Source organism: Charadrius vociferus, unplaced genomic scaffold (assembly GCF_000708025.1).
Source record: "Charadrius vociferus isolate BGI_N301 unplaced genomic scaffold, ASM70802v2 scaffold282, whole genome shotgun sequence".
Classification (NCBI taxonomy): domain Eukaryota; kingdom Metazoa; phylum Chordata; class Aves; order Charadriiformes; family Charadriidae; genus Charadrius; species Charadrius vociferus.
Window position 1 is genome coordinate 2,695,211 of NW_009647731.1, and position 26,021 is coordinate 2,721,231.

Genomic DNA, 26,021 nt, shown 5'->3' on the forward strand with positions numbered 1-26,021 from the left:
TGTTTAATATATAGTCAAACCCCCCCCCCCCCCCCCCAAAAAAAAACCAAACCAAAACCACCACACCAAACAACAAAACGCAACAAAACCAAACCAATAGTGAAACAAATGAAACGTCATTTTGCTCTCAGAATTTAATTTTTTTTTTAGAATTTTGAAAATTGTCACCTTTAAACTGTTTGTGTTCAAATGGTGAGTAGGGGCCTGACCATTTTTGAAATAGCAATCTATTGGTTTGGGGGGGGAGATATGAGGGCAAATTTTTAAGGTTGTGGGAGCTGTGCATCTCATTGCCTCTCCTCTGAGGGGGGCTCGCCATACATCCATGGCCGGCGCTAACACAAGAGATGTTTTCCTATCCAAGTGAGTCCACCTCTGAGATGTGCTTATAAGGATATTCCTAGGCTTCAGATTGCAGCGTAGAGACATTCCAGTCAGTTTGGAGCAAGCATGAGTAATGGCAGCAATGTATTTGTGACAGCATGAAGTATCCTGTGGGCTGATTTATCTTGCTAACTTCCGAGAAGTGGCCATACTGCCTCTCCTTGGTATGATTGTGTTCTGTTGAATATAATGGAGGCTTATTTTAAGCTGTTTTGAAAAATATTTGTGGAATTTGGTGTCCAGCAACCGAGCTGGCAAAATTTGGCCTAAGAACTGAGCTAGATCAAAAATGTCCCTTGTGAAAGGTTTAACAGTAGCATTTCTTGCAGAGGAAGGATTGGCTTGCATTGGCATTACTGGAACTTCCAGACATGCTTATCTGCAGGTGATTTGCTGGCACTATCTGCATAGAAAGCATAAACTAATCAGACTTTAGAATGTAGAGAAGTGGGAAGAGCTGAGGCTAAAATACTGGGCTTTCTGAATAGTTGATGTATTATTTAAACACTATCACAATGATGATATTTTATAGACCTATCTTTAAAGTAGTTGTGGTACTCAATTACAGGAACTCTGACTGTTAAAGCACAAGTTATTTCAGTAAAATCGGGGGAGATCTGTTTGAAAAATGGCCTGCAATGTGCATATCATATGCTAGCAAGAGAACTGTTATTTCAGAAAATTTTGTCATGATTTCTTAGTAGCTGTTACACACTCAGTATATTGCTTTTTTATATTCTGGAGTTGAAAATGTGGTTTTGAATTCCTCCTTGTTGATTATCTATCTCATTTCGTTCAGGAAAAGTCTGGGAAACCATATCTAGAAGAAAGTGCATTTGAAGCACTGGAAAAAGACTTCCAAGAAGTCATCAATCTACTTAAGGGAGATAAAACTCTGGAAAAATTCCTAATAGAATATGAGAAGCTCCATGCTGTTATGAAGAAGTCTCATGAAAATGAAAAGCGTCTCATGGAGAAATGCAGGGAACTGAATGCTGAGCTTGTGGTGAATTCATCTAAAGTAGCTGCGCTCACAAAACTGTCTATAGATGATCGGGGAACTATATCATCAATGAAGACGGTAAAGTTTTGACTAGAATTAAGTATGGTCTGAAATTGTTAATGAAAAACTCGGCACTAAGGAAGTAACTACAAACCCACTTTATTTTATGTAGAGAACTAGCTGGCTGACTAAGTACAAAGCTGGCATCTCCAGTTCTTTAACCTCTGCTTTGCTACCAATTGCTTTGTTTCTTCAACCTGATATTTTTACAGGTCCCAGTCAAATTCTGTGTTTATTTGCTCTAAACTAACTCCATCACTTTTAAGTACTCACTAATTGTTTTTGTTTAAGCTTTTACTCTGTAAAATAGCATATTTTCAACTTAATATTTTTGAAGGGCTGCTTGGATATTTACTATTGCCAGAACATTAAAAAATCTACTTACTTCCTGAAGTATGGATTGTAGACCAGGGAAGTGTCATAAACTCATATAAATAAATGTTTTGCAGTGTTTTGAAAAGGAATCCTATATAGCATTTCAATGGGATTTTACCAATTTACTCTGATGTGTTCTTTGTTGTTACTGATTTGAACTCTGTCAAATCAAAGTGCTTGACTTGCTAAAAGCAGTCAGTGTTTTTAGCCTTACAGTGAGGTTTGACGACGAGAAATATAAAGGTGCCAATTGATCAGAAGACTGTATTTTGAACTTTTTTTCCTTCTGACGGTTTAAAAACTTAGGCTGTTGTACCTAGCTAGGCTTTAATTTAGCATTTAGTTGAGAAACCTCCATGCCTTACAATAAACTGTTTTCTTCTGGTAAAATAAATTCAGTGTGACAATCTGGAGTGATCTATGAGCACTACAGAAACAGAAGTTCTTTGAAATGAAGGTTTTTGTCCTTAGAAATATGAAGAAAATATATTCAGAGTAAATATAAATAGCAGTGCTGTCATTCTATCGCTGCAGTTTGCAAGCCCATGGTACTGCTCAAAGCGTCCTCAAGGAGGAGGAAAACTGCATAGAAAATCTTGTTTATTTTCACTGCTGCTAATCAAAACCTGGTAGGTGGGTGTCAGGAACCACAATGATCCTTATAATTTTTTTTTCCGCTATTACATGGCAATACTCTGAGTGTGAACAGTAGCAGGGGCAATCCATCAAGATGTTCCCAAGCTGAGGAGACATTGTCTTAGTAATGTCATAAAACTGTGGAGCGTAAGAGTAGGAAAAATAGGAGCCTTTCCAATTTCAGCAGCTAATTTGAAGCTCAGGCAAGGTATGGCTTAACGATATCACCTACTATTGAACCAGCTAAGAGATTTTGGAGTGAAAAAGCTGCTTGACAGTATGATCCTATTAGAAATGAGTGCAATGCATAACATGGAACATTTCAATTCTAGTGGTGTACTGTGGGACAGGTAAACAGCACCGATGCTTTCTCAATTTGGGTATGGGAATTAGTCTTTCCCTTAAATGTTCAGGAACTATTCAGATATTGTTTAAAATGTTCATGTTATGTTTTGGTGTTTTGTTTGGTATACCCTTCATATTTCATGTCGTTCTCCTTTCTGAAGGTAAGTTCCATTATAGCTGTAGTACTTCACTACAGTCTTACTAATATTCAAAAAATGTGTTTTGCAAGTGCCCAAGGCAAGTGTTGAGGAAAGTTCAAGTGCTAAAATAGCAAAGATTATATTCTTCAGCGCTAAATTAAACAAACAATCTCTTCCACTGTTTAATTATTTACAAAAGATAGGAGAATCCTGGTGGGGCTGTTCCTGTAAAAATGGTATAGTTGCTTCAAATTAAGGCCCTAAATCTTGGTGACTTGATGGGTCATCAGGGTAACAGGTGCACAGCCTTCCTCTTCTAGGTCATTGTTTCATATACAAATAAAAGTTGCAGAAGCAAAATTTTTCTCTACGTGAAGTCTCTTTTTAATCTGTAGGATTTCTTCAGAGGCAGAGGTTAGCTACACAGAACAGTCGCTGGTAGGATCCAAGTCAATAATAATCAATAGTTGTTGACTCTCTGAAGGTTAACTCTGAGAGTTGTTAACTCTCTGTTTTGTAGTTTTAATAAACTGGATGTAATAGTCTGCTGCTTACAGTCATATCAAAGGAGCAAAATGCCAAGATGAATGCCAAGGGAATACAATTCTCTTTTTCATTGATAGGGATACTAATCCACAAGGCTGCACTGGAAGAACCCTGGGAAGGGAATTTATAGGAGCTTGTACTGCCCTGCTTGGAATTAACAAGTTTTCAATTTCCAGGGGTATCAATCCAATATATTAAGAAAGCATTTCAGTAATTCTCAGTTTCTGAGCACTGAAACTGCTGTGATCTTTTGGGGGTTTTAGCCACAATAACGTAAGACAGTCACACTTTATGAATTCTGCTTCACAATTTCCAGAGTTCCAGTACCTCTCCAAAATTTTTTGAATAGTTCTAACTGCAAACATCCAGCATACTTCCATCTTTGATTATACAATAGACTGCAGTGCACGTTACCTACCTAACCACGTACTGCAATCACCCAGTGATGCTGACATACTCTGCATTATTTCAGTTCCCCTCTCCACTGGGTAATAATGTGAATATTTTCTCAATGAAGGCTTCCATTGTCAAAAATTTCCTACTCTACTTTTGAATTTAAAGGAAGCAATCTGTTGATCCGCTACTCAAAGCAAAAAACACAAGAAACAACTACAATGATGCCCAGTTTTGCTGATGCTGAAGTCTGTTATTAATAGGGTCATCATCTGTGCCTGCTAACCTTATTGATGAAAATTGGTTTTATCAATAGAAATTCAATAAAAGTGCTTTTACATATTGAAAATAAGATAAAGTTCAAAAAGCACAGCTTAGGGGGACCTGAAATCACTGCTTATCTGAATGGTCTCATTGACTTCAGGGGATCACTCTTGTGAATACTCAACAGAGCAAAATACTCACCGAAGCCAGTAAGACCTCTCAGAGGGCATATTGATTTTATTCACCAGTTCTATCCCCCAAAACTCCAATCTTAATGATTTAATTCACCAATTTTAATCACAGTCTAATCAGCCAGCAGGAAGCTTTGATTTAAGTAATCAGCTTTAATCTTATTTTCCATTTGCATTTTTCTAGAGAAAGGTTGGTTGCCTCTTACTGGTTGGCAAGTCTGAAACATGTTTATTTAGAGCTATATTTTATGCTTTTCTGCCAGTCAGGGTGATACACTCTGTCTTCATGCCATTATCTCAGTCTATTATACATTTATTTAACATTCATAATTGAACATTTTGATCTAAGATAATAATGAATGAAAAAATTGTTATTTATCAGATGATACTTAATACTTTATGTGTCATCATTGCTGCATTTGAATAGAAATTAGAACTCAAAATATGTAAAATGTAAAAATTGACTTTAATATTTAAAACTGTTTAAGTATGCTTGATACATAAGTGAAAAGCACATTTTTTAGGCTAAATTTTGAACTAAGTAATTTATTAAGTAATGAAAATACTCTTTATAGGTAGTGAATTTAATTGACTATAATCTCCTTCAGAATTTCTGAACAACTAAAGCCCACCGTTTAACTCTTTATTAATAGGTTGGGGAAAAAAAAAAAAAAAGAAGAGCAAACATTCCTGATCTTTAAGCTCCAGATGGTTTCTCAAATTTGCATATGCTGAACTAGTTGAATAAATAAAATGAAAATGTATTCCCTCCCCAGTTTGAAGAGGCTACAGATGTTATATTTGGTGTTAGCTTAGACTAAGTTCTGGTAGCCTGTTACTTCTGCTAGTTCGATAGCTTGAATTTTTAATTTAGGCAGTAAACAGCTAAGTACTACATTTATTTGATTTAAAAGAGTTCAATAAATATATTAACAATATACCATAATATAGGTGTCGTCATTTTGAGTTTAATGTTAAAAAGGGTTTTTTAGAACCAAATTATGTTAAATTTCAATAAAGAACTGCTGTAAACAATTTGATATAAATTAAATTATTTTATATTCTTTATTGTGGAGGTGTTTTTTACCTTTTTTTTCCCTGTCCCATTTTCATATGATGCAAGTAGGAGTTGAAAGGGATATTATGGCCTGGTGTAATGATGCTTCTATCTGGCTCTGCTTGGGGAGACCCTAAAGCTAATGTAGAGCTGCACAGCCGCAATTGGAGTCTAATTCTGTACAAGTCCATCAAGTCCAGAACTCCACCAGGAGCCAGCCGAGAAAAGAGCATGAGAGAGAGGACATCATGCTGTGATCTGCAGTGCAGGGACTTTTTGTGTCAAAAGTAGTGCTTTGTTATTTACTGAGTCTTTTGGAACTTTTCTTTCAGTCCAGTCGCTTTCTGAATCTATGCATTTTTTTAGCACTGGATTCCAGAACTGGTAGGAGCTTGCTTTGAACCTGGCAAGGAATAAGCCTGCTGCGTGATTCTTAAGGATCTGATTCACGGGAGAGAGATGCAAAAGAAGTTAAAGAATCAAGTGAACCCTCCTCCCCTATCGGTTTTGTGGATATCAAACCCTGGGCCTGTGAGAGGCACACAATTCTGTCATTCAAGTAATTCCATGTGCTGAAATTTGGCATGAGAATTATGGCTTGTCTAAATATGTGGATAAAATAAAAATGCACTACATCCTCACAGATGAAAATGAGCAAAGAGGGAGAAAAGCCCATCTTTTTTCTCATCCAAATTTGTGACTTGTATGTTCATTGTCATGATAGCTAATAACATTTTTACAGACATAAGTGAGCTATTTAAATAGGTGGTACCTTTGTGGGCACTGAATTTTCAGTAAATTTTTTAGATATTAGTGGGACTCACAAGACCAAAACCTCATAGAATGAGATTTGATAATGTTCAGATCCATGTGTTAAAGAAAATGTATTAGAGCTTTTGTGGTGTAAATTGACATAGCCTGAATGGCTCAAACTGTTTGCTATGCCCTTGTCCAAAATAAAAGACAACTGGTGAAGAAAACTGTTGTAAATCTAAGCATGAAAAGGCATGAAAATCTATTTTCTTAATTAACCAAAATGCAAAGCAATTAATTTTTAATTTGTTGTTCATTTTCAACCCAATTTAATTTATGTAATTGTTTTCCATTTTGTTCCTAGGAGATTGAAAAGGCCTGGAAAATGGTGGATACAGCCTATGAAAAGGAACAGAAAGCGAAGGAAACTATTAATTCATTGCAACAGGAAATTGCTCGCCTAACTAAGTTAGTCGAGCAAGGATCTGGAGTATCCCTGGGACAAGAGCACAAGTAAGTTTTCCCCAGGGAGGGGGAAAGCCAGATCTGATTTTTGATCATTCTACATCTTGTTTAACCATTTAGACACTACAAAGGCACTGGAAAACAGAGAGAGAGGTCTTTTCTGCCTTTTACTTTTCTCACGAGTGCACATTTATTGGTCTATGTGTTTATGCAGTGAGCAAGTACAGACTCAGACTCTGAGTGAGTTCATTCAGCATTAGATTAAGCTGAGAGATCAAATAAAAAAATCAATATTATGCACTTTCTCAGTATTTGTCATATTGTTTTATTTGACTAGCATTTCAACACACTCTATCTTTGAGAATAGGATCCTGTCAACATTTTTACATATGATGGCAGCAGGGTCAAGTAGATAAGTCAAGGAAGCAGGAGGCTTGATTTCTCCTCTGTTCCCAGCTTTGTTATAAAGCATTATCACTGTCTGTATTCTGGTTTGTATTTTATATTTATAAATTTTCAAGACTATGTGGTTGTTTTACTGAACACTTATGCAGCCACTAGCATAGAGGGTCCTAGTCTTAGATGGAGCCTCTAGCTGCTACAGTATGCAAATAATAATGATCCTCAGGAGCTGCTCAAAAGCCCTCCAAAAGTTAATGTTTGTAATATCAGGCTGTGCTTATGCTGTAAGATTAAGTGTAAACTCAAAGATGAGATATTTGAGTATAGTATATTGACCCACTGACCTGTGTACTTTCTGTCAAGATTGCTGATGGTTTCCCCAGCTGGTTCTGGCTTGAAATTTTTACACTGTGTAAGGTATTTATTTTTGTTATGCATTCAGGGTATGTATGGGGCATGCTCCTCTCCCCATCCAGGCTGCCTAAACAAGACTTGTGTTCGTAAGCAACGCCTTTAGTGTGCTCAGACATTTCCCCTCCAAGGTGTGTGCCAGCACGTAAACCAGCTGGATGCATCAGAAATCCACTACTTCACCTTTTGGCCCTGAAATGTTCTTTTAGAACTATTGGGCTGGTTTTTAATGTTGAGCTTGAACCCATACTGCTTGGACTTTCTTTCAGGTTGTAAATGTATCCAAAGAGGGAGCCTGTTTTATTCTTAAATTAGATGACTGTTAAGACATAACCCAGTTAGGTGCCCAGTCAGGTAAGCTGCAGAGAGAATGGTTACAACAATGTAACATTTTTGGTCCCTGAATAATTTTGCAATGGGCGGAGAAGAAGGAATTTTGTTCCCTGTTATGTTTTTGGGAAACTGAAGGTTTCTTCATACCCATGAGGTTGTGATATACCAAGAAAGAGTGATTTCTTGGACTAGGTTAACTTTTAAAGCTGCCTATGTTGACAGTGACTGCAATCACAGTAGATAGAGCATATAATTCAATTAATCAGCAGAGCCTTAGTCCAAATTACTTCTAAACTCCTGTTTCTCACAAAAGATCTTGCTTTGGCATAGGAGGAAGAACAGAAAGGGCCTGTGACACTGCTTGACTATTATTTCCTTGCTTCCAGTATCCGGGATTTGCTAAAACTTAAAGAAGAGATAACAAAGGAGCGAGACCAACTCTTGTCGGAGGTTGTGAAGTTACGTCAAAGTCTAACTCAAGCCACAGAGCAGCAGCAGGCTACAGAGAGGGCAAAAAACGAGGCAGATCAATCCGTTATGCAGGTTTGTACAGATCACCAGGTGGTGATTTTAGGCTTTGTCCTGAACTATTCTCCACTCTTGCAATTGATCTCCGTTGACTAGTATGCTACTACCTGTTCTTTCACATCTCAATCATTTTCAGGAGTGCTCAGAAAGGAGTCTGTTGTGAATGATTTTGATATTTTTCTCTACTTCTAGGCCACGTCCTTTGCAAAGTGAATTGTCATGTACCTGCTGCTTCCATAGCTTCCCAATACCCTGAATGAGGCCAAGGTTCCTTTGCCTGAATCATAGTTATCTTTCATACCGGAGATGCGTTATTTTTCTGCATTGTAAATCCTTACACCTCCGAAGAACCACTTAGAATATAGACCTGGAATAGAGATGCTAGGTCCCTTGTTGTTGGCAGTAGTTGTCATATGATGCCATACCATCATTTGTAAGAATGTATCAAATTCTGACTTAAAAGCTAATTAGGCTATTTTGTCACCTAGTGCTTATGGGAAGTTTTTCCAGAAATTCACTTTTCTAATGGTTAGACACTACTTCCTTCTTCACACTGATTCCTACGTGCTGTCTTTCAGCTTAAATAATTTTTCACTTCACCAGTGTCTGTAGGGAGCAGTCATATTCCATCTCAGCTTTACTTTTTTTGTCTCTTCTTCAATTCCCCTTTTTTTCTGACTGAGTAGACAGTTCTTCTTTACTGATCAATATGTATAGTTTCCTTTAAATGTGTATAGCAGCTAGAGATACATAAGACTGAGGATCAATAGGATACCCATGGAATGGAAAGAAAGTTGAAATGGGTGGAAGATGGGATACAGAACTCTGATACATCGAAATATAAAAACATAATAATGAGGGCTAAAAGAATTTAAAGCAGAATATAAATAGGGGTTGGAGCAAGAAAGTAGGAGAAAGGAAAAGCAGAAACGAACACAAAGAACAGAAGAGACAGAAGCAGCATTTAGCTTACAGTTTTTTATTAATCACAAATAGGAAAGTAACGATCAGTCTAGGTCTCATGCATAGAATCCGTTTCTGTTTTTAAAGCAGATGGTTGGGAATGTACTACAAGAGAATATAAATCTTTGCTTTTCTAACAGCATTGTGGGCAAGGGAGAAAAGAGAGAGCATTGGAACTCCTGTCAAAACTCATTGAATCTTGCCAGCCTTAATCTTCTGATACTCACTTCATCAGCCCTTAAATTTATGGGATTGTTACAGCATTTGTAACCACCTCCCATTCTCCCAGTGTGAAATTATTCTCTATTTCAGCCTGCTTAAATGACGTCTTTTTGAAGATCCTGTTGAAGACCCTGTCAGTTCTGGCAACTTTTCATCTCTGGGCTCAGAGGGAGAGGAATCTTTAAGCGAAGAACATCTTTCAGTTGCTGGTTCCTGGCTGAACTGAATGTTTCCATGTGGATCAACCCCCTGTGTCTCCTCTCTGCTGATTCTGCTCCATCACATTTTTGGGGAGGGAGAGAGCAGGAGTCACAAGACAGTCTATTAAATATGAGAGAAAGCTCCTCTTTCAAAGTTCCCACAGAGGAACTTTGAGAGCAGAAAGATTGAGAGCAGTTGTGAAAATGAACACTGGTCTGACATCTCTCTTTTTCCTTTGCTATCAGTGTAATAAGTGTTTCTGCTGGTGAGATAGAAGAATCAAAATAAAAATCCTTGCACTACAACATCAAGCCCAAACTAGTTTTAACGCTCCATTCAGAAAGTACCACTTTACAAGTAACTTACAACTGAAAATATGTTTGTGCCACTGCATCTCCAGAGGAATTCTTTTATGTCTGAACTGTGTCAGACCCTTCTGTGTGAGTGAACTGACTGGTGCTTAACAAATTCTCGTCATCAGTAAATAGGTTCCCTCATGCAGGATATTTTGTTCAGCCACTGGAGAACTTAATTATTTCTGAGAAGATCTGACATATTCCTTGTAGTAGAGGGTACAGTAGTATAGAAGCTGTTGTTTTCAAAATCAAGCATAATAGAAAGAGAGGTGAGAGGCTTTGTCCTGAATAAAAGGCAGCAGAAGTTAAACTTTTGTCTTCTCTATTATTGTAGCTTCAGCAAGAAATACAGCTGCATCAGAATGAGGCATCACGAGAGGCTCGAAAGAAGGAAAAAATGGAGAAGGAGCTGAAAAATCTTCTAGCTGAAATGGACAGCAAGCAAGCTGAGATCAAGAATTTACAGCAACATATACAAAGGAACAAAGAGGAACAACTGAAAATGGAACAGCATCTAAAAGAGCAGAAGGTAGGGTACATGGCACACTGTTTTATCAGGTCTAAGATTAGGATCAGATGTCAAAATAGGAAGAAAATGGATTTTCCTGAAGGGAGAGGAAGGGAGATTATTTTAAGTCAATAAATGTTAATAAATATTTATTTTTATATAGATATTACTTTACTAATAAATATGTAAAGCTTGCTGACAGATTTCAGACAGAATTCCTCACAGAAATAAGTAGTGGATCACAATGATATTGTTAGAGATCATCTTGAAAAGATCACAGCAAATGAGACAAAGTCTGTGAAGAGCATGGATGATCTAATGAGAGTAATGGGAGACCGCCAGGTTGGACTTCTGACTTGTATTGCCAGTTTTGCCACTGATTGACTGTAGTGGCATTGGCAAAGTTATTTTACCTCTGACCCCTTCTTTCTTCTCTGTCACAATAATTTTTATCTACCTCTCAAGCTTGTGGAAGAATTTCTGTGAAAGGGTAGAGAACTGTCTTTGTAAACCTTTTTGATTTATCTTCCCCATTCTGTTTCTAAAAACTTTATCTGGAAATGTCCTAACATAGTCTTCTGCAAGTGTTTGAATTTTCAGGTTTTCAGTCCATTTCCCCTGGCTTTGAGAAACTCTCAGAGAAGCAATTTCAGTAAATAGCAGGGGAGATCTCATCACTGTAAAATAATCCTACCTCAAGGGAAACTTCTTTGGGAGTTGTGTGTGTCTTGTAAATTTATGACTTTTGTGGCTTTTTCTACCCTTCAGGTCCCTGAATTTGTGAAGGTAGAGGTCTGTGACAATTTTTTGTCAATATAGAGTCTTGGTAAAATGCTTCACATACAGAGATACAGAGAGGACTTGATTATTTCTCTGAATATCACTGATTTGATGCAGCTTTTGAAGGCAGCTCCATGATCTGCCAGGACAATCACATTGTTTTTAATAGGATATCTACAATTCCTGGTTCTGCTCCATTCTTCCTCCTCCTTTCTACAGCCCTTTTCAACCTTTCTAAGTGCAGATTGTAGGGGCATTCAATCACCCAAACTATCCTGGAAACCAGTAGTTCAAATAAAGTGCTGTGCCTAGGCTAATTAACCAGACTACTTGTCCTGGTTTCAGCTGGGGTAGAGTTAATTTTCTTTATAGTGGCTGCTGTATTTTGGATTTGGTATGAAAGGAATGTTGATAATACATATTGTTTTAGTTGTTGGTAAGTGATATTTACCTTAGTCAAGGACTTTTTCAGCTTCCTATAGAAACTGAGGGGGAGCATAGACAGGACAAGCTGGCCAAAGGAAGATTCCATACCGTAGACATCATGCTCAGTATATAAATGAGGCTTGGCTGGGGGCCAGGGATCCACAGTTACTGCTCGGGATGGGCTGGGCAACCGATCGTCGGGTGGTGAGAGTGACTTGTGTTGTATTACTTTATTTTGTATATTCTTTTACTATAATAATAATAATAAGAAGAATTGCTGCTATTGTTGTTGCTATCCTCTTCTCTTACTGTTCCATTAAACTGTCTTTATCTCAACCCACGAGATTACTTTTTTCCTCTCCTTTTCTCCCTCTTCTCCCTACCCTACTCGGGGGTGGTGGGGAGTGAGCAGGCGGCTGCATGGTCCTAATTGCTGGCTGGGGTTAAACGACGACACTACTGCACTGTCTTTGTTGCCTGTGCTGGCTTGAAGATGTCTGTGGAGGCCCTGCATTGTCTTTTGCAAAAAGTCTGTCCAAAACACAGTCTGTCCTACTGTGCAAGAGTCAGGGTAGAGATCTGCAAGAGAAGGTGACTCAGCTATTGCAATGTCATTGGATTATTGTTTCTCAACTGAATTGTCTTTGGCTGTGATGCCTGCTCTTATTCCACTGAAATTTCTAAAAAAATATCCTTGTTTGCATGGCAGTGAAGATCATTTGATACAGGTGCGATAGGCTTCATCCCACTCATGTCCAAGTCTCATCAAAGAATCACCTGAAACACCATGTTATCCTAACAGTTGAAACACAAGAAACAGTATTCCTTTATTTTACATTGTCTTTGCTTCTGCATGCATTCAGAACAGGAAGATTCTACTTCTCTTCCTTTAATCAGTTTATTACACATTAATGCTTGAAGTGAAAAACATGATTGTTTTTCCTCACTGTGGTGTAATATCTGTTAGGGGAAGTCCCATCAAGCAGAAGACTGGCAGCTCCAGTATTGAAGTGTATGTTCTCCATGGAAACCATGAAACTACTGTTCCAGGCTTTTGACTGAAGACAAATTAGAGGGGAAAATGGTTGTGTCCTGGTCTCAGGAAACCATGTACCCAGAGAAATGTTATCAGCATATTAATGTAGGATTTGCTTGCTAAGAAACAGAGCTCCCTGCCCTCTGCTGATTGAAGTAATTTGAATCTCATACTAATTTTCTGTAATTATATGTAGCAAGTTGTTGTGTTATGTGATGCTTGCCAAATGCCTAACAAGAAGTAAAATATTTATCTACCACCTGCAAGAGGGACCTGCTAAGGTCCCAGAAAAAAAATGAGACTGGCTGTTTTATTCATTAGAAATTATAATTTCCCCTAGTCAATATGAACATGTATCATAGTTCACATTAGTAATTTCATCAGCAATGAAGAGTGGTTTTTAAGCAGACAACAATCTGTAGCAGCTTTTATCTCCTGGGGAGATGGAAGGCTCTGTCTTCATGTATATGTAGATATTGTAATGAGATTAAAAAAAAATTAATAGGATTGTTCTTTAATCTAACAGATCTTGAATGAAAGAGCTGGTAAGGAACTTGAGCAATTTCAGATGAGAAATAATAAGCTCATGCAAGAGAGCGAGCAGCACAGTGTGATGTTTGAAGAAGTGATGCAGGACATCCAGAAGAAGACAGCAGAACTGAAAGTAAATACCAGAAGGTGCACTATGGGTAGTTTTGGGGGAAATCTGAGAAGTTTTTAGGAATGGATCTGGCTGTCACTGGATGCCATTCTTTCTGTGGCAGTACCATGGTGCAGTCTCCAACTCTGTCACCTGACAGTGTAGCACCTGTCCTGCTGGAGGACACCTGTGTTTCATAAAACACACGAACCAAAAGGCTTATTGTGTTCATAAAGCATGTACAGTACTTTTGACAAGCATGAGGTCTTTTTTTGATGGTGAGATCTTTGGATGAGAGCAATGACTTTCTTTTTTAGAGTAATTAACATAATCTGAATGTTGCCAAAACCCATTGAAAAATGTTAATAAATTATAATGACAGTGTCCCGGATAGCTTCCACTGAAGGTAGCTGCTTCCAACACTAAAATTTTGCCCCCACAGTATCGGCTGGGGAAGCTAAATAGAAGTAACCAAGATCGTGTTTACTTTCTGATCTAAATGGATTTCTTGCCTGACTTTACATTGTTTAACAGTTGTTTTGTACCGCTCAAAAGCAGGTGAGTTTCAGTTGGGGAAGGATTAAATGATTCATGCATATGCTTTTTAGGGTACTTTGAGAGCATTTGTGGTAAAGGTTAATGTGTAAGTGTTCGATATTATTACTCTGTCTACCATATCTTGCATTTTGTATCATCATTGGGGTTAAAATACTAACCATTATAAAATTCAGGTAGAAAGTCATTATCTTACCAAGGTTTAAAGTATAACCAATTCATCTAAATAAAGAAGTTTGCCAATAGAGAGCTTTTTTTTAAAAAAAAAAAAAAAAGTGGGAACTCTTAGTCAGAATGATAAAAACTAACCACTGACAGATTAAAAGCTCAGTTCATAACTAGTATAACACAGAAGATTCTGGTTTGGATCCTTAATGGGCTGTATGGTAGGAGCTTATTTTCTGTTGTATTTTGTTAGGCAGACTGGAGGATATTTTTCTTACCTATTTGAGAAACAAATTACTGTCTTTTCCAGGTTATCTGTTTTTATCATTACTTCTAGCAATACCATCACTGTTTAAAACTTCACAAACAATGTGCTCAAATGTGACTTACATTTGGGGCTCTAGAGTGTCAAGAGGAGGATTTTGATTCTATGATCTTATTCTAACTTGAAGAAAAGTTGATGGAACTTCTAGAGTCACACACACGTATTTCTGGGAACAAAAAAATTGAAGATACTGCCCAGTTAGTAACTAAGCCAATTGCTAATGCTTCTAACAGCCCCAGTCATGATCTGAGATGCCCTTTTTGCAGGCACTGTGCTTGCAGTTTCATTCTGCAGCATGCATTCACAGAATTCACAGAATTCACAGAATTGTTAGGGTTGGAAGGGACCTCTGGAGATCATCTAGTCCAACCCTCCTGCCAGAGCAGGGTCACCTACAGCACGTTACACAGGACAGCGTCCAGGCGGGTTTTGAATGTCTCCAGAGTGGGAGACTCCACCACCTCTCTGGGCAGCCTGTTCCAGTGCTCCACTACCCTCAAAGTAAAGAAGTTCCTTCTCATGTTAAGATGGAACTTCCTATGTTCAAGTTTATGCCCATTACCCCTCATCCTATCACTGGGCGCCACTGAAATTCATTGCCTCCACTATGGTGTTGGGCAATCCAAGCTGTGAAAGTGTTCGTAAATCTCTTGAAGGTTATTGTCAGTAAGAATTGAGGAGATTCACATCCTCCCAGAGGATACTCACATAGCAGGATTCACCATCTTACAGAACCAGTATCTGAGGCTGCAAGTGGAACACTGTAGTCTGTGATGGCTGTAAAACCTAACAGTGGCACTGAATTATATGAGGAAGTTATATTTACTTCTTAAAAGGAGAGAGACAAATTTCTGTTGTGATTATTGGTTGTGTTTCCTGGTAACCAGCTCCTTAATTTTTATGCAGTGTTTTGATTGATTATTTTCTCCTCTGATTATGTAGCAAATGAGATGAACCTCCTATTAAGGACACACAACCAGACCACACTACAGATATCTTTCTCATCACAGTCACTGTCTCTAATACTTCGAAGGAAATTAGAGTGCCCATGTTTAATCTGCAGGACTAATTGCGTAGTGCTTTGTGAGGTTTGCAGCTGGGGATTCCTTATTGATCATCTTCAGCCTTAAAGCATAAGATTTGATTATCGTTTTCCTTGCCCTAGCTGGCTTTGTTTAAATTATTTTTAATATTGTTCAATTAGCTAATTATCTTCTCTCAGGGGACTCACAGCACTTACACGTTTGCTTCCTGAATTTCACGGACTAAGTACGTACCAAGTACAGAGGCATTTTCTTTCTGCGGATATTCTCTCCCCTTTCCTTGTTACTGTAGGCCAGAGATGATGAAGTGACTCAGATGCGCCTTGAAATTTCAAAGCTGAACAAAGTAAGAGATGTTCTCCAGAATAAGCTGCATGTTGCAGAGGAGCAGAAAGTTGATGCAGGACATGAGAGAAACACCCTGAAAAATCAAATATCTGGACTGGAGAGAGGTAGGTGCTTAACTGATGTATATATCTGTCTTCTGATTCATAATTTATTCCTCAGGGTACATCGTCCTGTTAGAATCATTCTCCTTTAGTGTCTGGTATGATACTATAAATGACAGTTGGAATCTACAGCAGCATTTTGAAAATCTTGTAGAATTACCGAATTTTCACAATATAGCATATGTAGGGTGAAAATATAACAGACATAACTGAAATTTGTGGTGGGCCAATTTGTGCCATGTCACATAGAGAGTCATGCCCAGTGTACCTTCATTGCTCCAGCACTGACCTGTGAGAGAGAAGGAATCGCAGAGCTTACTGAAATCAGACGTGGTTAGGACACACTTTTTTTCCTGCCTTGATTCTGCTGAATGGGTACAGCCTGGAAATGAATATGTGCAAGCGAGCCGATAAACTTAGTTCTGGTACGTTTAGGACTTCAGTTGTTTAGTGTGGATACTAAAGCTGTCCGAGTATTGACTTTGAGTTGCTAACAGATCTGGAAAACTTTAAGAAGGAGCTTTCAACATTTTTGCCAAATGGAAATTTTGGAAGAAAATGCTTGGGTCTAACAAAATATTTTGTTTAACTTTAAAAAACAACTTTGGGGGTATTTTTGAGCATTTAAAACCACTTTTTTTTAAACTTTAATATGTAAACAAATTTCAAAACCAAATATACTTTGAAATAAAAATAGACACATTTTCAAAGTGATTTTCAGAAAACAAATGGTTTTATGATTTTTTTTCCCTAAAATATTATGAATTTGGCAAAATATTTGAGTTGATGACATTTCGCTTTTGGGGCAGAAAAAACCCCTTTGCTATAAGCTTCATCCTGTTCAAATTGATATATACTGGCGTAAACACGTCTCCCTGCTCTCACTTATTTCTAGCTCGTGTCCTGAAGAGACTGCATGAATGAGATATGAATCCTTCCATATAACTGTATTTATGGACAGTTTTGTCTGTTTTTCATGCATCTCTGTGAGGGTGGAAGAGCTTTCCCACAAGCGTTTTGCTAGTACTGCTTAAGGACATGCTCTGTCCTAGAAAGGAGGGAGGAACTCTGGAAATTCAAATCTTTACTGGAATGCCTGGGAATGGCTACTAATAACATGTCTTCTCACAGTACTTGACACATCTTAGCACTCCAATGCATTGCATTTCATGAGTAGCAGTTAGTGTAGCAGGTTTTAATTAATTTTAAAATATAGTGAGAATATGTCTCCAATTTTTAATCTTTTTAATAGCATATGTCCAGTGTTAATCTTGACCCATAGCAAGTAGTGTTAACTCCACTGAAGCCAATAGAATCTCACTGCTTCAAAGAAAAACTGGATTTCAAATAGAGGGATTAGAATAATTCTGAAAGTCCCTGTTTTTGAAAGTGCCTCAACTGAACACTCACGTTGAACCTTCTTAAAAGGCTCTGATTTTCAGTGTGCTCCATGTTTTTTGAAAATACAACTTTGTGGTATCTTGGTTTGAACATCCAAATGTAAAAGTCCTCATACCATTAATTATTGTGCTTGAGTTCTTCTAAGTTCTTCTAAGTACCCAAATAAGTATTAACATCATTAGCTGATACCCGAGGTAGCAAAACCTGATCATAGCTAATCGAACTGTTCATGTAATGTTAAGGCTTTTTGAAAAGTCCACGAAGTTGTTTCTGCATTTTTAACAGCTGTACAGTTTGAATGCAGGATTTATTCTCTTTCCTCCTTTTCTCTAGAGTTGGAGGCTGCCAAAAAGCAGGCGGAGATTGACAAGAAAGCTATAGATGAGCTTGTGAGGGAAAGGGATATGCTTAGCAAGGTGAGCTTGCATTGGTAATACTGATAAACACGGCTTGAGAATGAAATGTCTGTAGTTTAAACACTCAGAGTGAAACACAAATGTTGTAGAATAAATAGCATTAAGTAAACCGTTCAGATTTCCTTAAGCAGATGCTCACACTGCTTCTTTTCTGTGCATTGAAATAGTGTTAATACCCATAAATACATATTTCTAAGTTTTAACATATAAGCTGTCAGGGAGTTAAAAAATGCTACGTGTGTTCACCTTTATTGCAAACCCATTATTTGATATCCAAAAAGTTCGCTACATCTATGCTTTCACACTCTGTAGCATGTGAAGTTTAATATTAATCTAGGCAAACTAAGTCTTTGCTAGTAAAAGAACAAACCAGAATGTTGAGGCACCATGTAGCAGCTTAGCAGGTTGTGTTAATATTAATCCTTGCTTTTAGGTCCATTTCTCATACTGATCGTTTTCTGTCAGCCCAAGGTTCCTGTACTGTAGGATAGCAGCTCATGTTTATGGGTATTTCTGGAGTGTAATCTAGTAAATTCAATGCTAAAAGATGACTTCTAAGGTGCTTTACTTGGTATAGATTCACTGTCCTATGTCTTGACTCTAGCAAAGGCTCAGATTTTGCAGGTAACAAATACCTGTTTTGTGCAGGGAAAGAAATTTCAAAGTAGGACCAGAGGGCTGATTTTGTCAAGGTGAAATCTTGGAGTTTTCTGTTTAATATTTATGCATAATCTTAAAACAAACTTGGTTGATTTCCAATTTGAACTTGCTATTTAGGACATGAGAAGGTAGGGTATTTGGCTTTATTATTTATTTTAGTGGCTATTGGCATGCTAATATCTAAATGCCTTAAAGCTAGTAAGGTTTTTCCAGTTATTTGTAAACAATCCTATCCTTTTTTTTTTTTTTGTAATGCAGATACTAGTGTTTTAACTTCAAATCATAAAAAGCAATATTTATCAGCTCTGTTAGAGATCTTTTTTTAAATCAGATTTGAGACTCAAGTATTTTGACTGAACAAATTAGGTAAGGGGTAATAACACTGGGAAGTCCATAATCTACTTAGACAATGGCATGTTTTTGTCATAGTGGTGGCAGAGTTTCCTTTTCAGCTCAAGAGTCATTATTTTGTGTTCCCTACAGAACCTGGTCAAGGCTACCACTGCCACTCAGAAGCAGATAAATTTGGTGAAGCTCCATGAACAGTCAAAAAAAAACTTGGAAGAAGAAATCCAGAGTTATAAGAATGAAGCTCAGAAACAAAGGAAGATTATTTACCAATTGGAGAAGGAGAGAGATTGTTTCATCAATGAAACCAGTGAGCTCAAACAGAAGGTAGAAACAGCTTTTATGCAAGTGGTTCTTTCCTGTCTTACTCTCAAAATTGTGAAGATGATATATTCATTTCCTAATGTGCTGGTGGGAGTAAGCTTAGATCAGTGGTCTTCACACAGTTTACAAAGATTTCTTCCAGTCAGTGCATGTTGCTTGATACTGTTTGAGGTCTCTCTGGGGGAACCTCATCCATGGGTGTGCATTCTATGAGAGACTTGGAGTACACCCATGCATTTCTTTTATTCAGCGATCATTTCGGTAATGAAACTAGGGCTGGAGTTCAATCCAAGGCCTCTGACTTCTTATACGCAAGTCCCACAGTTGAACCTCTCATATGCGGTTGGAAATTGCTCTTTGATTGTTCTGTCTTGTCTGCAAAGGACCTTATCTTACATAATACTGATGTCCTCACTTTGAGGCCAGTGAGAGCTGATGGTGCTCGACATCTTTGTAAGAGACTTAGCATTTTGAAGGATTACTCCCAGTATGTGAAAACATCTGAACATGTTCAAGCTAGTCTGCAAAACAAAAGTTTTTCAGGAACAGCTGTAGAAAACACTGAATAAAATTTGTATTGCCAGCTGCCCATTATTATATACAACTTTATTCCTGATGGTATACTCAGGAACATGGTTGTAACATGTTCTGTTAATTGCCGAAGATTACACTGAAGGGCCCTCCAAGAAGCTCATTCGTTTACTGGGATTAGCTTTCAAGCTGTTTCAACTCCAACTTATTTGCTGTCTTTTCACTTTAAAACTATCCTTTCCAACTTCATGTGACCAGGGGCTTTTAAATATTTTATTGAATGGTATGCGCTCCCTTGTCTGAAATACCTTTAGTCATTTCCTTGGAATAATATTCCACAAAAGTGAGATTTGTCTTTGTTGCAAAGTCATATTTTGTATCTTTCCCTCATAGTGTATTTCTAACAGTATAGATGTGAGTTAAGAACATTGTAAACTAGGGCTGGGGACTAATTTATAACACTCAGAACTACAAGGCTCTTGTTTTCAATTCTGATTAGGGTTGCTCAGAATATTTTGAGGGTGAAAATGACAAATATTTGCTTGGGTTTTTTTTTCTTTTTTTTTTCCCTGCCACTTTGAGTGCAAATTTTCTGTTGTCTTATAAGGCAGAGCCTCAGTAAATGGGTTATGACACTTGAGCTGTTTCTGTAATGATGCCTGCGTTGTGTTTGCGAGTTTCCGAAGGACTTGCACACTTCTGTGGTTCATTAAAGGCATAATTCCTGACTCAGCTTGCAGGTGAAGAGCAGCAGGAGCAGTTCTGAGTAACAGCAGTATGTGGGACAATAGTCTTGTCCCTGCAGAGGTTTCCTACATGAAATTACTAATTGTTTGGAAGGATAGGACAGGTCAAAACACGGGGTAGAAGGAGGACATAGGATCAGGATTATTATATCCACTAGGTAATATTTAGGTTCACCGTTTGACCTATTCAGACTTGAGAAACTGTGGCAAAACTACAAAACTCATTTCACAACTGGTGGGGAATGAGCTACTGATGGGCAGTAACCACATGGCCAGTTAATGCTCTTCTGTCACCTTTTACCATCAAGCTGGCTCCGAAGGAGCTCACTGCACACTTTCTGAATTGTGTAAGAGCTGGTAAAGAGGCAAACCCATCTACGTCCAAAGACTTCTTGGAACTCCTGCAAGGCAGTCATGCTGGCTCTGAAAGGTGTCTGGTCATTAACAGCAGTTCAGAATCTACAGAGCTGCAGAATTCCTCTTTCAAAATAATCATTTTTTAGTGAGTAACTGGTGAACAGAGTCAGCAAAGTTATGTCCACAACCGTAAAAGATTTTAGTGTAAGAATTCATGCTAGACTTGCTCTCTGAATTATTGGCCTGGCTGACTGCTCATTTGTACCATTTTTAAGCCAGTGTTACTTGTTGAATTGTCTTATTTTTAGATTAGACAGCACAAATGAGAAGAAAAATCTGTCTCTGTTCTTTGTAGTGCAGCCTGTATTACTGAGCTACAAATGTTAGTAGAATATTTCTTTTTTGAATTGAAATTCTTAGATTATGAAATCTTAGTTTCCCTGTGGAAAGTTGTGGCTGCTGAAAAGGAAGCAGTGAAGTACACTGTTCAGTCTCACCTGAAATGTTCCCTGACTGCATCTTATGAGAGGGCACAAAACCAGTCTCTAATGCATTGTTTTTTCAAAAGACGCCATTTACAATGTTAAGTTTACAGTTTAACAACCTATCCAGGAAAATTAAAAAACTTATTTTCTTCTTTTAAATTCACATAATCTTTTGGAAAACCTAATGCTCAACAGCAGACCATGGCAGCACTTCTCAGAGTGGTTAAATAACGGTAAGCAAATAAGGATGGCACCATTACTGACATATTGAGTAGGTTCACTGAACTGAACAGGTAACCAACAGTAGATGGTAGTTAAGTGTACAGATTAAAAAAACCAAACAAACCTGTAAGAATACAGAAGAAAACTATGAATATCTAATACTTTCTGCTTAGCTTTGGCCCCTCATTGCCAAATCTGAGCGGTGTAGTGTGCTGTCAACTAAATCAGAATTGAGGATGCTCAGCCTCCCACAGGGGTCTGTTGAGAAACATTGCATGTATCTTTTCTGTATTTATAAGGGAGAATTATTTGTGTTTAATCATTCCTGAAACAGCAGAGTCAGCACCCAGCCTGTGAGCACAACTCAGAAAACTTAGTCCACAGGCTTATTGCACTTACAGTGTATCAAAACCAAGTAAAAAACTTACAAATACAGTGTCCTACTTTCAAATCTTACTCCAGCCTATGATCACCATAGTGCGGATAGAAAACAGGCTTTATTGATTTCTTCTCCCTGCTATTACTATTGGCAGGTTGTTTTAACAGAAAAGGAAAAAGCAGGAGTAGGTTATAAACTGTTTGTGTATTGCACTATAAGCAGTTCCTGGGATCCTCTGCAGTCAGCTACAAATGTGCTGGAATTGTATTCCTACTGCTGTAATAAAATTTTCTATATTTAGCTATCTCCTATCTTCGAAGTTGGTTGGATGTACCTGGTAAAGTGATCAACTAATTAAGCTCCTGCCCCATAGTTAGACCTGACAATGCTTTACTGCTAAGCAAGGGATGACATTGTCATCCACAAACTTTGCAGTTATTGACTATTTGATGTAAACATTTTTGTTTATTATTCTGCTTTGACATATGAACATAAATCTTAGCTCAAACTGGTACCTTCAAAAACATTTAGGAGAACTGGGTATGAAATGCAGTTGTAAATGGACTTCTCTCCTTGATTTTGTCCATGCGATTCCTCAGCTTTTTCTTTAACGCTTGATCTTTTTCCCAGCTTTAAGGGTAGCATTGTTTTCTCCCCCATGCAGTGAACCTGAAAAATTATGTTCTTGATGTGTGTACTCTTTAGTTTTCTTTTTATTTCTTTTAATCTTCTTTCTTTGTAATGCTGGATTCTGTTTGAAAACTGCTTGTTTGTGCTCCTTGGTTTTCAACTTCGTACGGCAGGAGGAAGGTTCTTAAGTTTTAAAAAAGTAATTAGAAAGCCCATCATAATGCTTAGCAACTATTTGTATTTTTGCTCCTTTAACGTAGTAATTCTTATGTATTGTTACACTGTTAACTGTTTAATGAAGGTGTCTATAAAATTTTGTATTTTTGTTTATTGATGCTGTGTGTGATCTTCATTCTACAGTCTACAATACTCCATTCTTTTTAGGTAACCTTTACGTCATTATTTCTAATCCTTCATAGAAGCAACTAATAGCGATTACCTGTTTATTTAGATCAAGTGTAAGTTACATTAACTAAGTCTCCTGTTATTGTAATTGTATACCAACGGTTTGTGATCATGTGTTCGTTAAAAAAAGTTGGGTTGTTAGAATATAGGAAAACATGCAGGGCTTGGAAAAACGTGTGGTTTTATTCATCTTATCATACAGCTGACATGCAAAACAACATACAAAGTCTAGCTTTTCTCTACAAATAACCCAAGGCTATTCTTGATGAAAACTGTTTATGCTCATTGTACTGAACCTGCCAAGTGGCAATATTTTCAGTAGCTTGTTTTTAAATTAAATATGTGCACATTTATAAGTTTTAGTCTGAAACAAAACCTAGGTATCAAATTAAAATAAAATGTTGTCCAGCATAAGCAATCCAGAAAGGTTAAACTTGTATTTGGGCTGAAGTGATTTTTAGCTGTAGCTAAAACTTCTTATCACAGGGATTTGAACTTGTCATCTTAGAAGAAAATTACAGACTCTGCCCCATCCTTATAATCTTGTGATGATGGTTTAATTGTGTTCACTTCCTTCTTTCCGCTCCAGGTCCTCCAGCACCTGAAAGACATTGAAATACGGGAAATGCAGATTTGTGACTATGAGAAGAAAATAGAAGAGTCAGCTATTAAATTAAAACAGCAACAAAACCGCTGTGAAGCTGTGAGAACAGAGAGGAATCTGTACAGTAAAAATCTGATTGAAGCTAAGGTAGAAAGATACGTTTTTCCTTGTGTTTCTCTCTCTGCTCTTTTTGTTTTTTTTTCCTGATCTAATTTTAATTTGTTAAAAGGAAAGCTCACTGGATAAATGGCAAAAGTGGTTTCTTCATTCCTGTGTGTTTTGGTGAAATGAATGATTTAGGCCCCTGACATTTTATCTGGACAGTTTGTATTTGGACTGGAAATAGGAGTCCACAGTCACCATGTGGCAATATCCCTGCTTCAAACCACGCATAAAATCACGGTACACTGGAGCTACTGAACCATAAAACCCTATCAGAGGAGAAACTTTCCTTTTCATCCTGGCTCCACTCTGTTTTATACCTTTGGGAGTTGTCTGCACGTAGGGGAAATAGAATATAAGGGGAATAAGATTGCCTCCTTAGCCCTGAATGCGTATGCACATTACTGTGAACCACGATTTAGAAAGCAGAGGAAACACTTTTCCAGACAAAGTGGAGTTTTCTGACAGAACTTTACGCTCCCACCTTGCTTGTTCCTTTCAGGGAGTGTCATTTTCCTCAGATAATTATTTTCTCCATTCATTTCTCTTCCCTGGGGATCTCACTAACAATACTAGAGGGAGAGAACAGATCACTTAAGGATACATTCTGTTATTCTGATGTAAAGATCTAAAATACTACACAAATCCTATTGCAATTGCAGAGATTGGGATCTTGGATAGCTGTGATTTGCAGCCTTGGGCTATTTCAGAATAAGGATTTATAACATAAACATCTAGAGTAGATTACAAATTTATACTGTGGTTTCAATAGGTAGGTGTTTTCCTTGAGAAGCAGATGGGAATGAACTGTCCAAGTTTTTATCCAACTGTGTGCTGAATTTGATTAGGAGTGAACCATTTTGCCATTTTTGTGGGATGCTTTACTTGACCTTTGTCTGCCTCTCATCAGTGGAAGCCGCGTTGGGATTCATGCTGCTCCCAAACAATCTCTCGGGAGAAATGAGGGTGAAAAATTGCAACACTGCTGATTTTTTATTTTTGTTTAATATATAGCATAAATTTGCTTACTTATAGAGAACTGGCATCTATGTGCTGTGTTACAAAATAAAGCATTGAACTCTACAGCCTTTTCAAGTTTTGAATGTTATATATGGTGGTATACACAATGCTGTTCATGGTTCCAGTTGTTAGATGCTGGTGTTTAGACTTAAATAGCTTACTTGGCTTACCATAAAACTTCTTTAGCAAATCCTGTGTGAGAAGATAGCTGACCCCAAAAGGCAAGGCAATATTATGTATAGCAGTGAAAAAATAGCCATTCATAGTTCAGTAAGAGGTCAGCCAGCCATGAAAGAAAGAAAAAAAAAAAAAAGAGGATTGTGTTAAAAAATATGGTTAATTCTTTTTCCTTTTGGGAAGTCAAACAAATTTGCACAAGCTTGTTTAGATAAAGCTAGGTGTAAGTATTTTTGGATTGCTTAATGTGGAAAGATCCCTTGTTGCCCACCTTGCTAGCAGTCTGCAGAGTACTGTAATGTTCGGCTCAGTAAAATCTATCAGAAAACACATGCTGGCAGGCTGTTAATATGAGATAAATATCTGATGCTTTCATCCTTGGGGTTTCTTTTGGTGTTAAGAGCTCATTTGTTTAAGCAAGTTGATTAGGAGACCTGTTTGCAAAATTCGTGTGTTCTTACTGTTCTTCCTTAAATAGAGAATTAGGAATGTATTTGGGTGTATGTCTGGCAGCATATATTAAAAGTCTCTCATGTTTTACAATATTGTAGAGATTTATAGGCTATTTAGCAAAGAGCTATTAATATGATTTTGGCGTTCTTTGGAGTGAGTGAACATGCAAACAGGTGGGTCTAATGGCGTATCGCTACATTTATTTCTGGTGCATTTGATTTGCGAAATAAGTATGGAATCCAGTTTCTCTGTACTGTTTGTGAAGATCTTGCTTAACTATGTTAACCATTTCATGCAAGAAGACATCACTCGTTTGTCAAGTAAATCCACACCTATGGTGGACAGTGCTGAAAGAGCTCTAAGCTGCCCTGGTTTTGTACTGAACAGAATGTATTCACATGAAAGGTTATGATGTCTACTCTGTGAGGTGGCAGCCTCTGGCAGAGGAGTAATGTAGGAGTAATAGTAAAATAGGAATAATTTTTTTTTTTTAAAGAAAATCTAAAACTACTTTCATTAGCTTCAGAAGAGCGTGTCTGTCTAAGCATTAAATTTATTAGCTTCCATCTCATGTCACAACATGTGCCATCACTGCAATATGTTGAAACAGTTTCTTAATTTTGTACGGGCAGGCACCTCTGTGCTGTGAGTGAAAGTATTCCTAGTTACCCAGTCCCTGCAGTACTACCAGGCTTTTTGCTCTGTGTTTTGAGCTTAAGATATACGCTAAATATTCTTACGCCAGG

At 37.6% G+C, this 26,021-nt stretch overlaps 1 protein-coding gene across 1 annotated transcript in view; it reads left to right on the plus strand.

Annotated features, from left to right (window-relative positions):
• Positions 1-1,186: 1,186 nt before the first annotated feature.
• The window catches only part of CFAP58 (cilia and flagella associated protein 58), a 56,758-nt gene continuing 31,923 nt past the window's right edge, over positions 1,187-26,021 (plus strand). Inside the window, exons 1-9 of the mRNA XM_009881549.1 lie at positions 1,187-1,465; positions 6,512-6,660; positions 8,145-8,301; positions 10,363-10,557; positions 13,305-13,442; positions 15,799-15,958; positions 17,690-17,772; positions 18,916-19,107; positions 23,449-23,610. Coding sequence (XP_009879851.1) covers positions 1,322-1,465; positions 6,512-6,660; positions 8,145-8,301; positions 10,363-10,557; positions 13,305-13,442; positions 15,799-15,958; positions 17,690-17,772; positions 18,916-19,107; positions 23,449-23,610 — 1,380 coding nt within the window. The 5' untranslated portion in view covers positions 1,187-1,321. The remainder of the gene's footprint in view (positions 1,466-6,511; positions 6,661-8,144; positions 8,302-10,362; positions 10,558-13,304; positions 13,443-15,798; positions 15,959-17,689; positions 17,773-18,915; positions 19,108-23,448; positions 23,611-26,021) is intronic.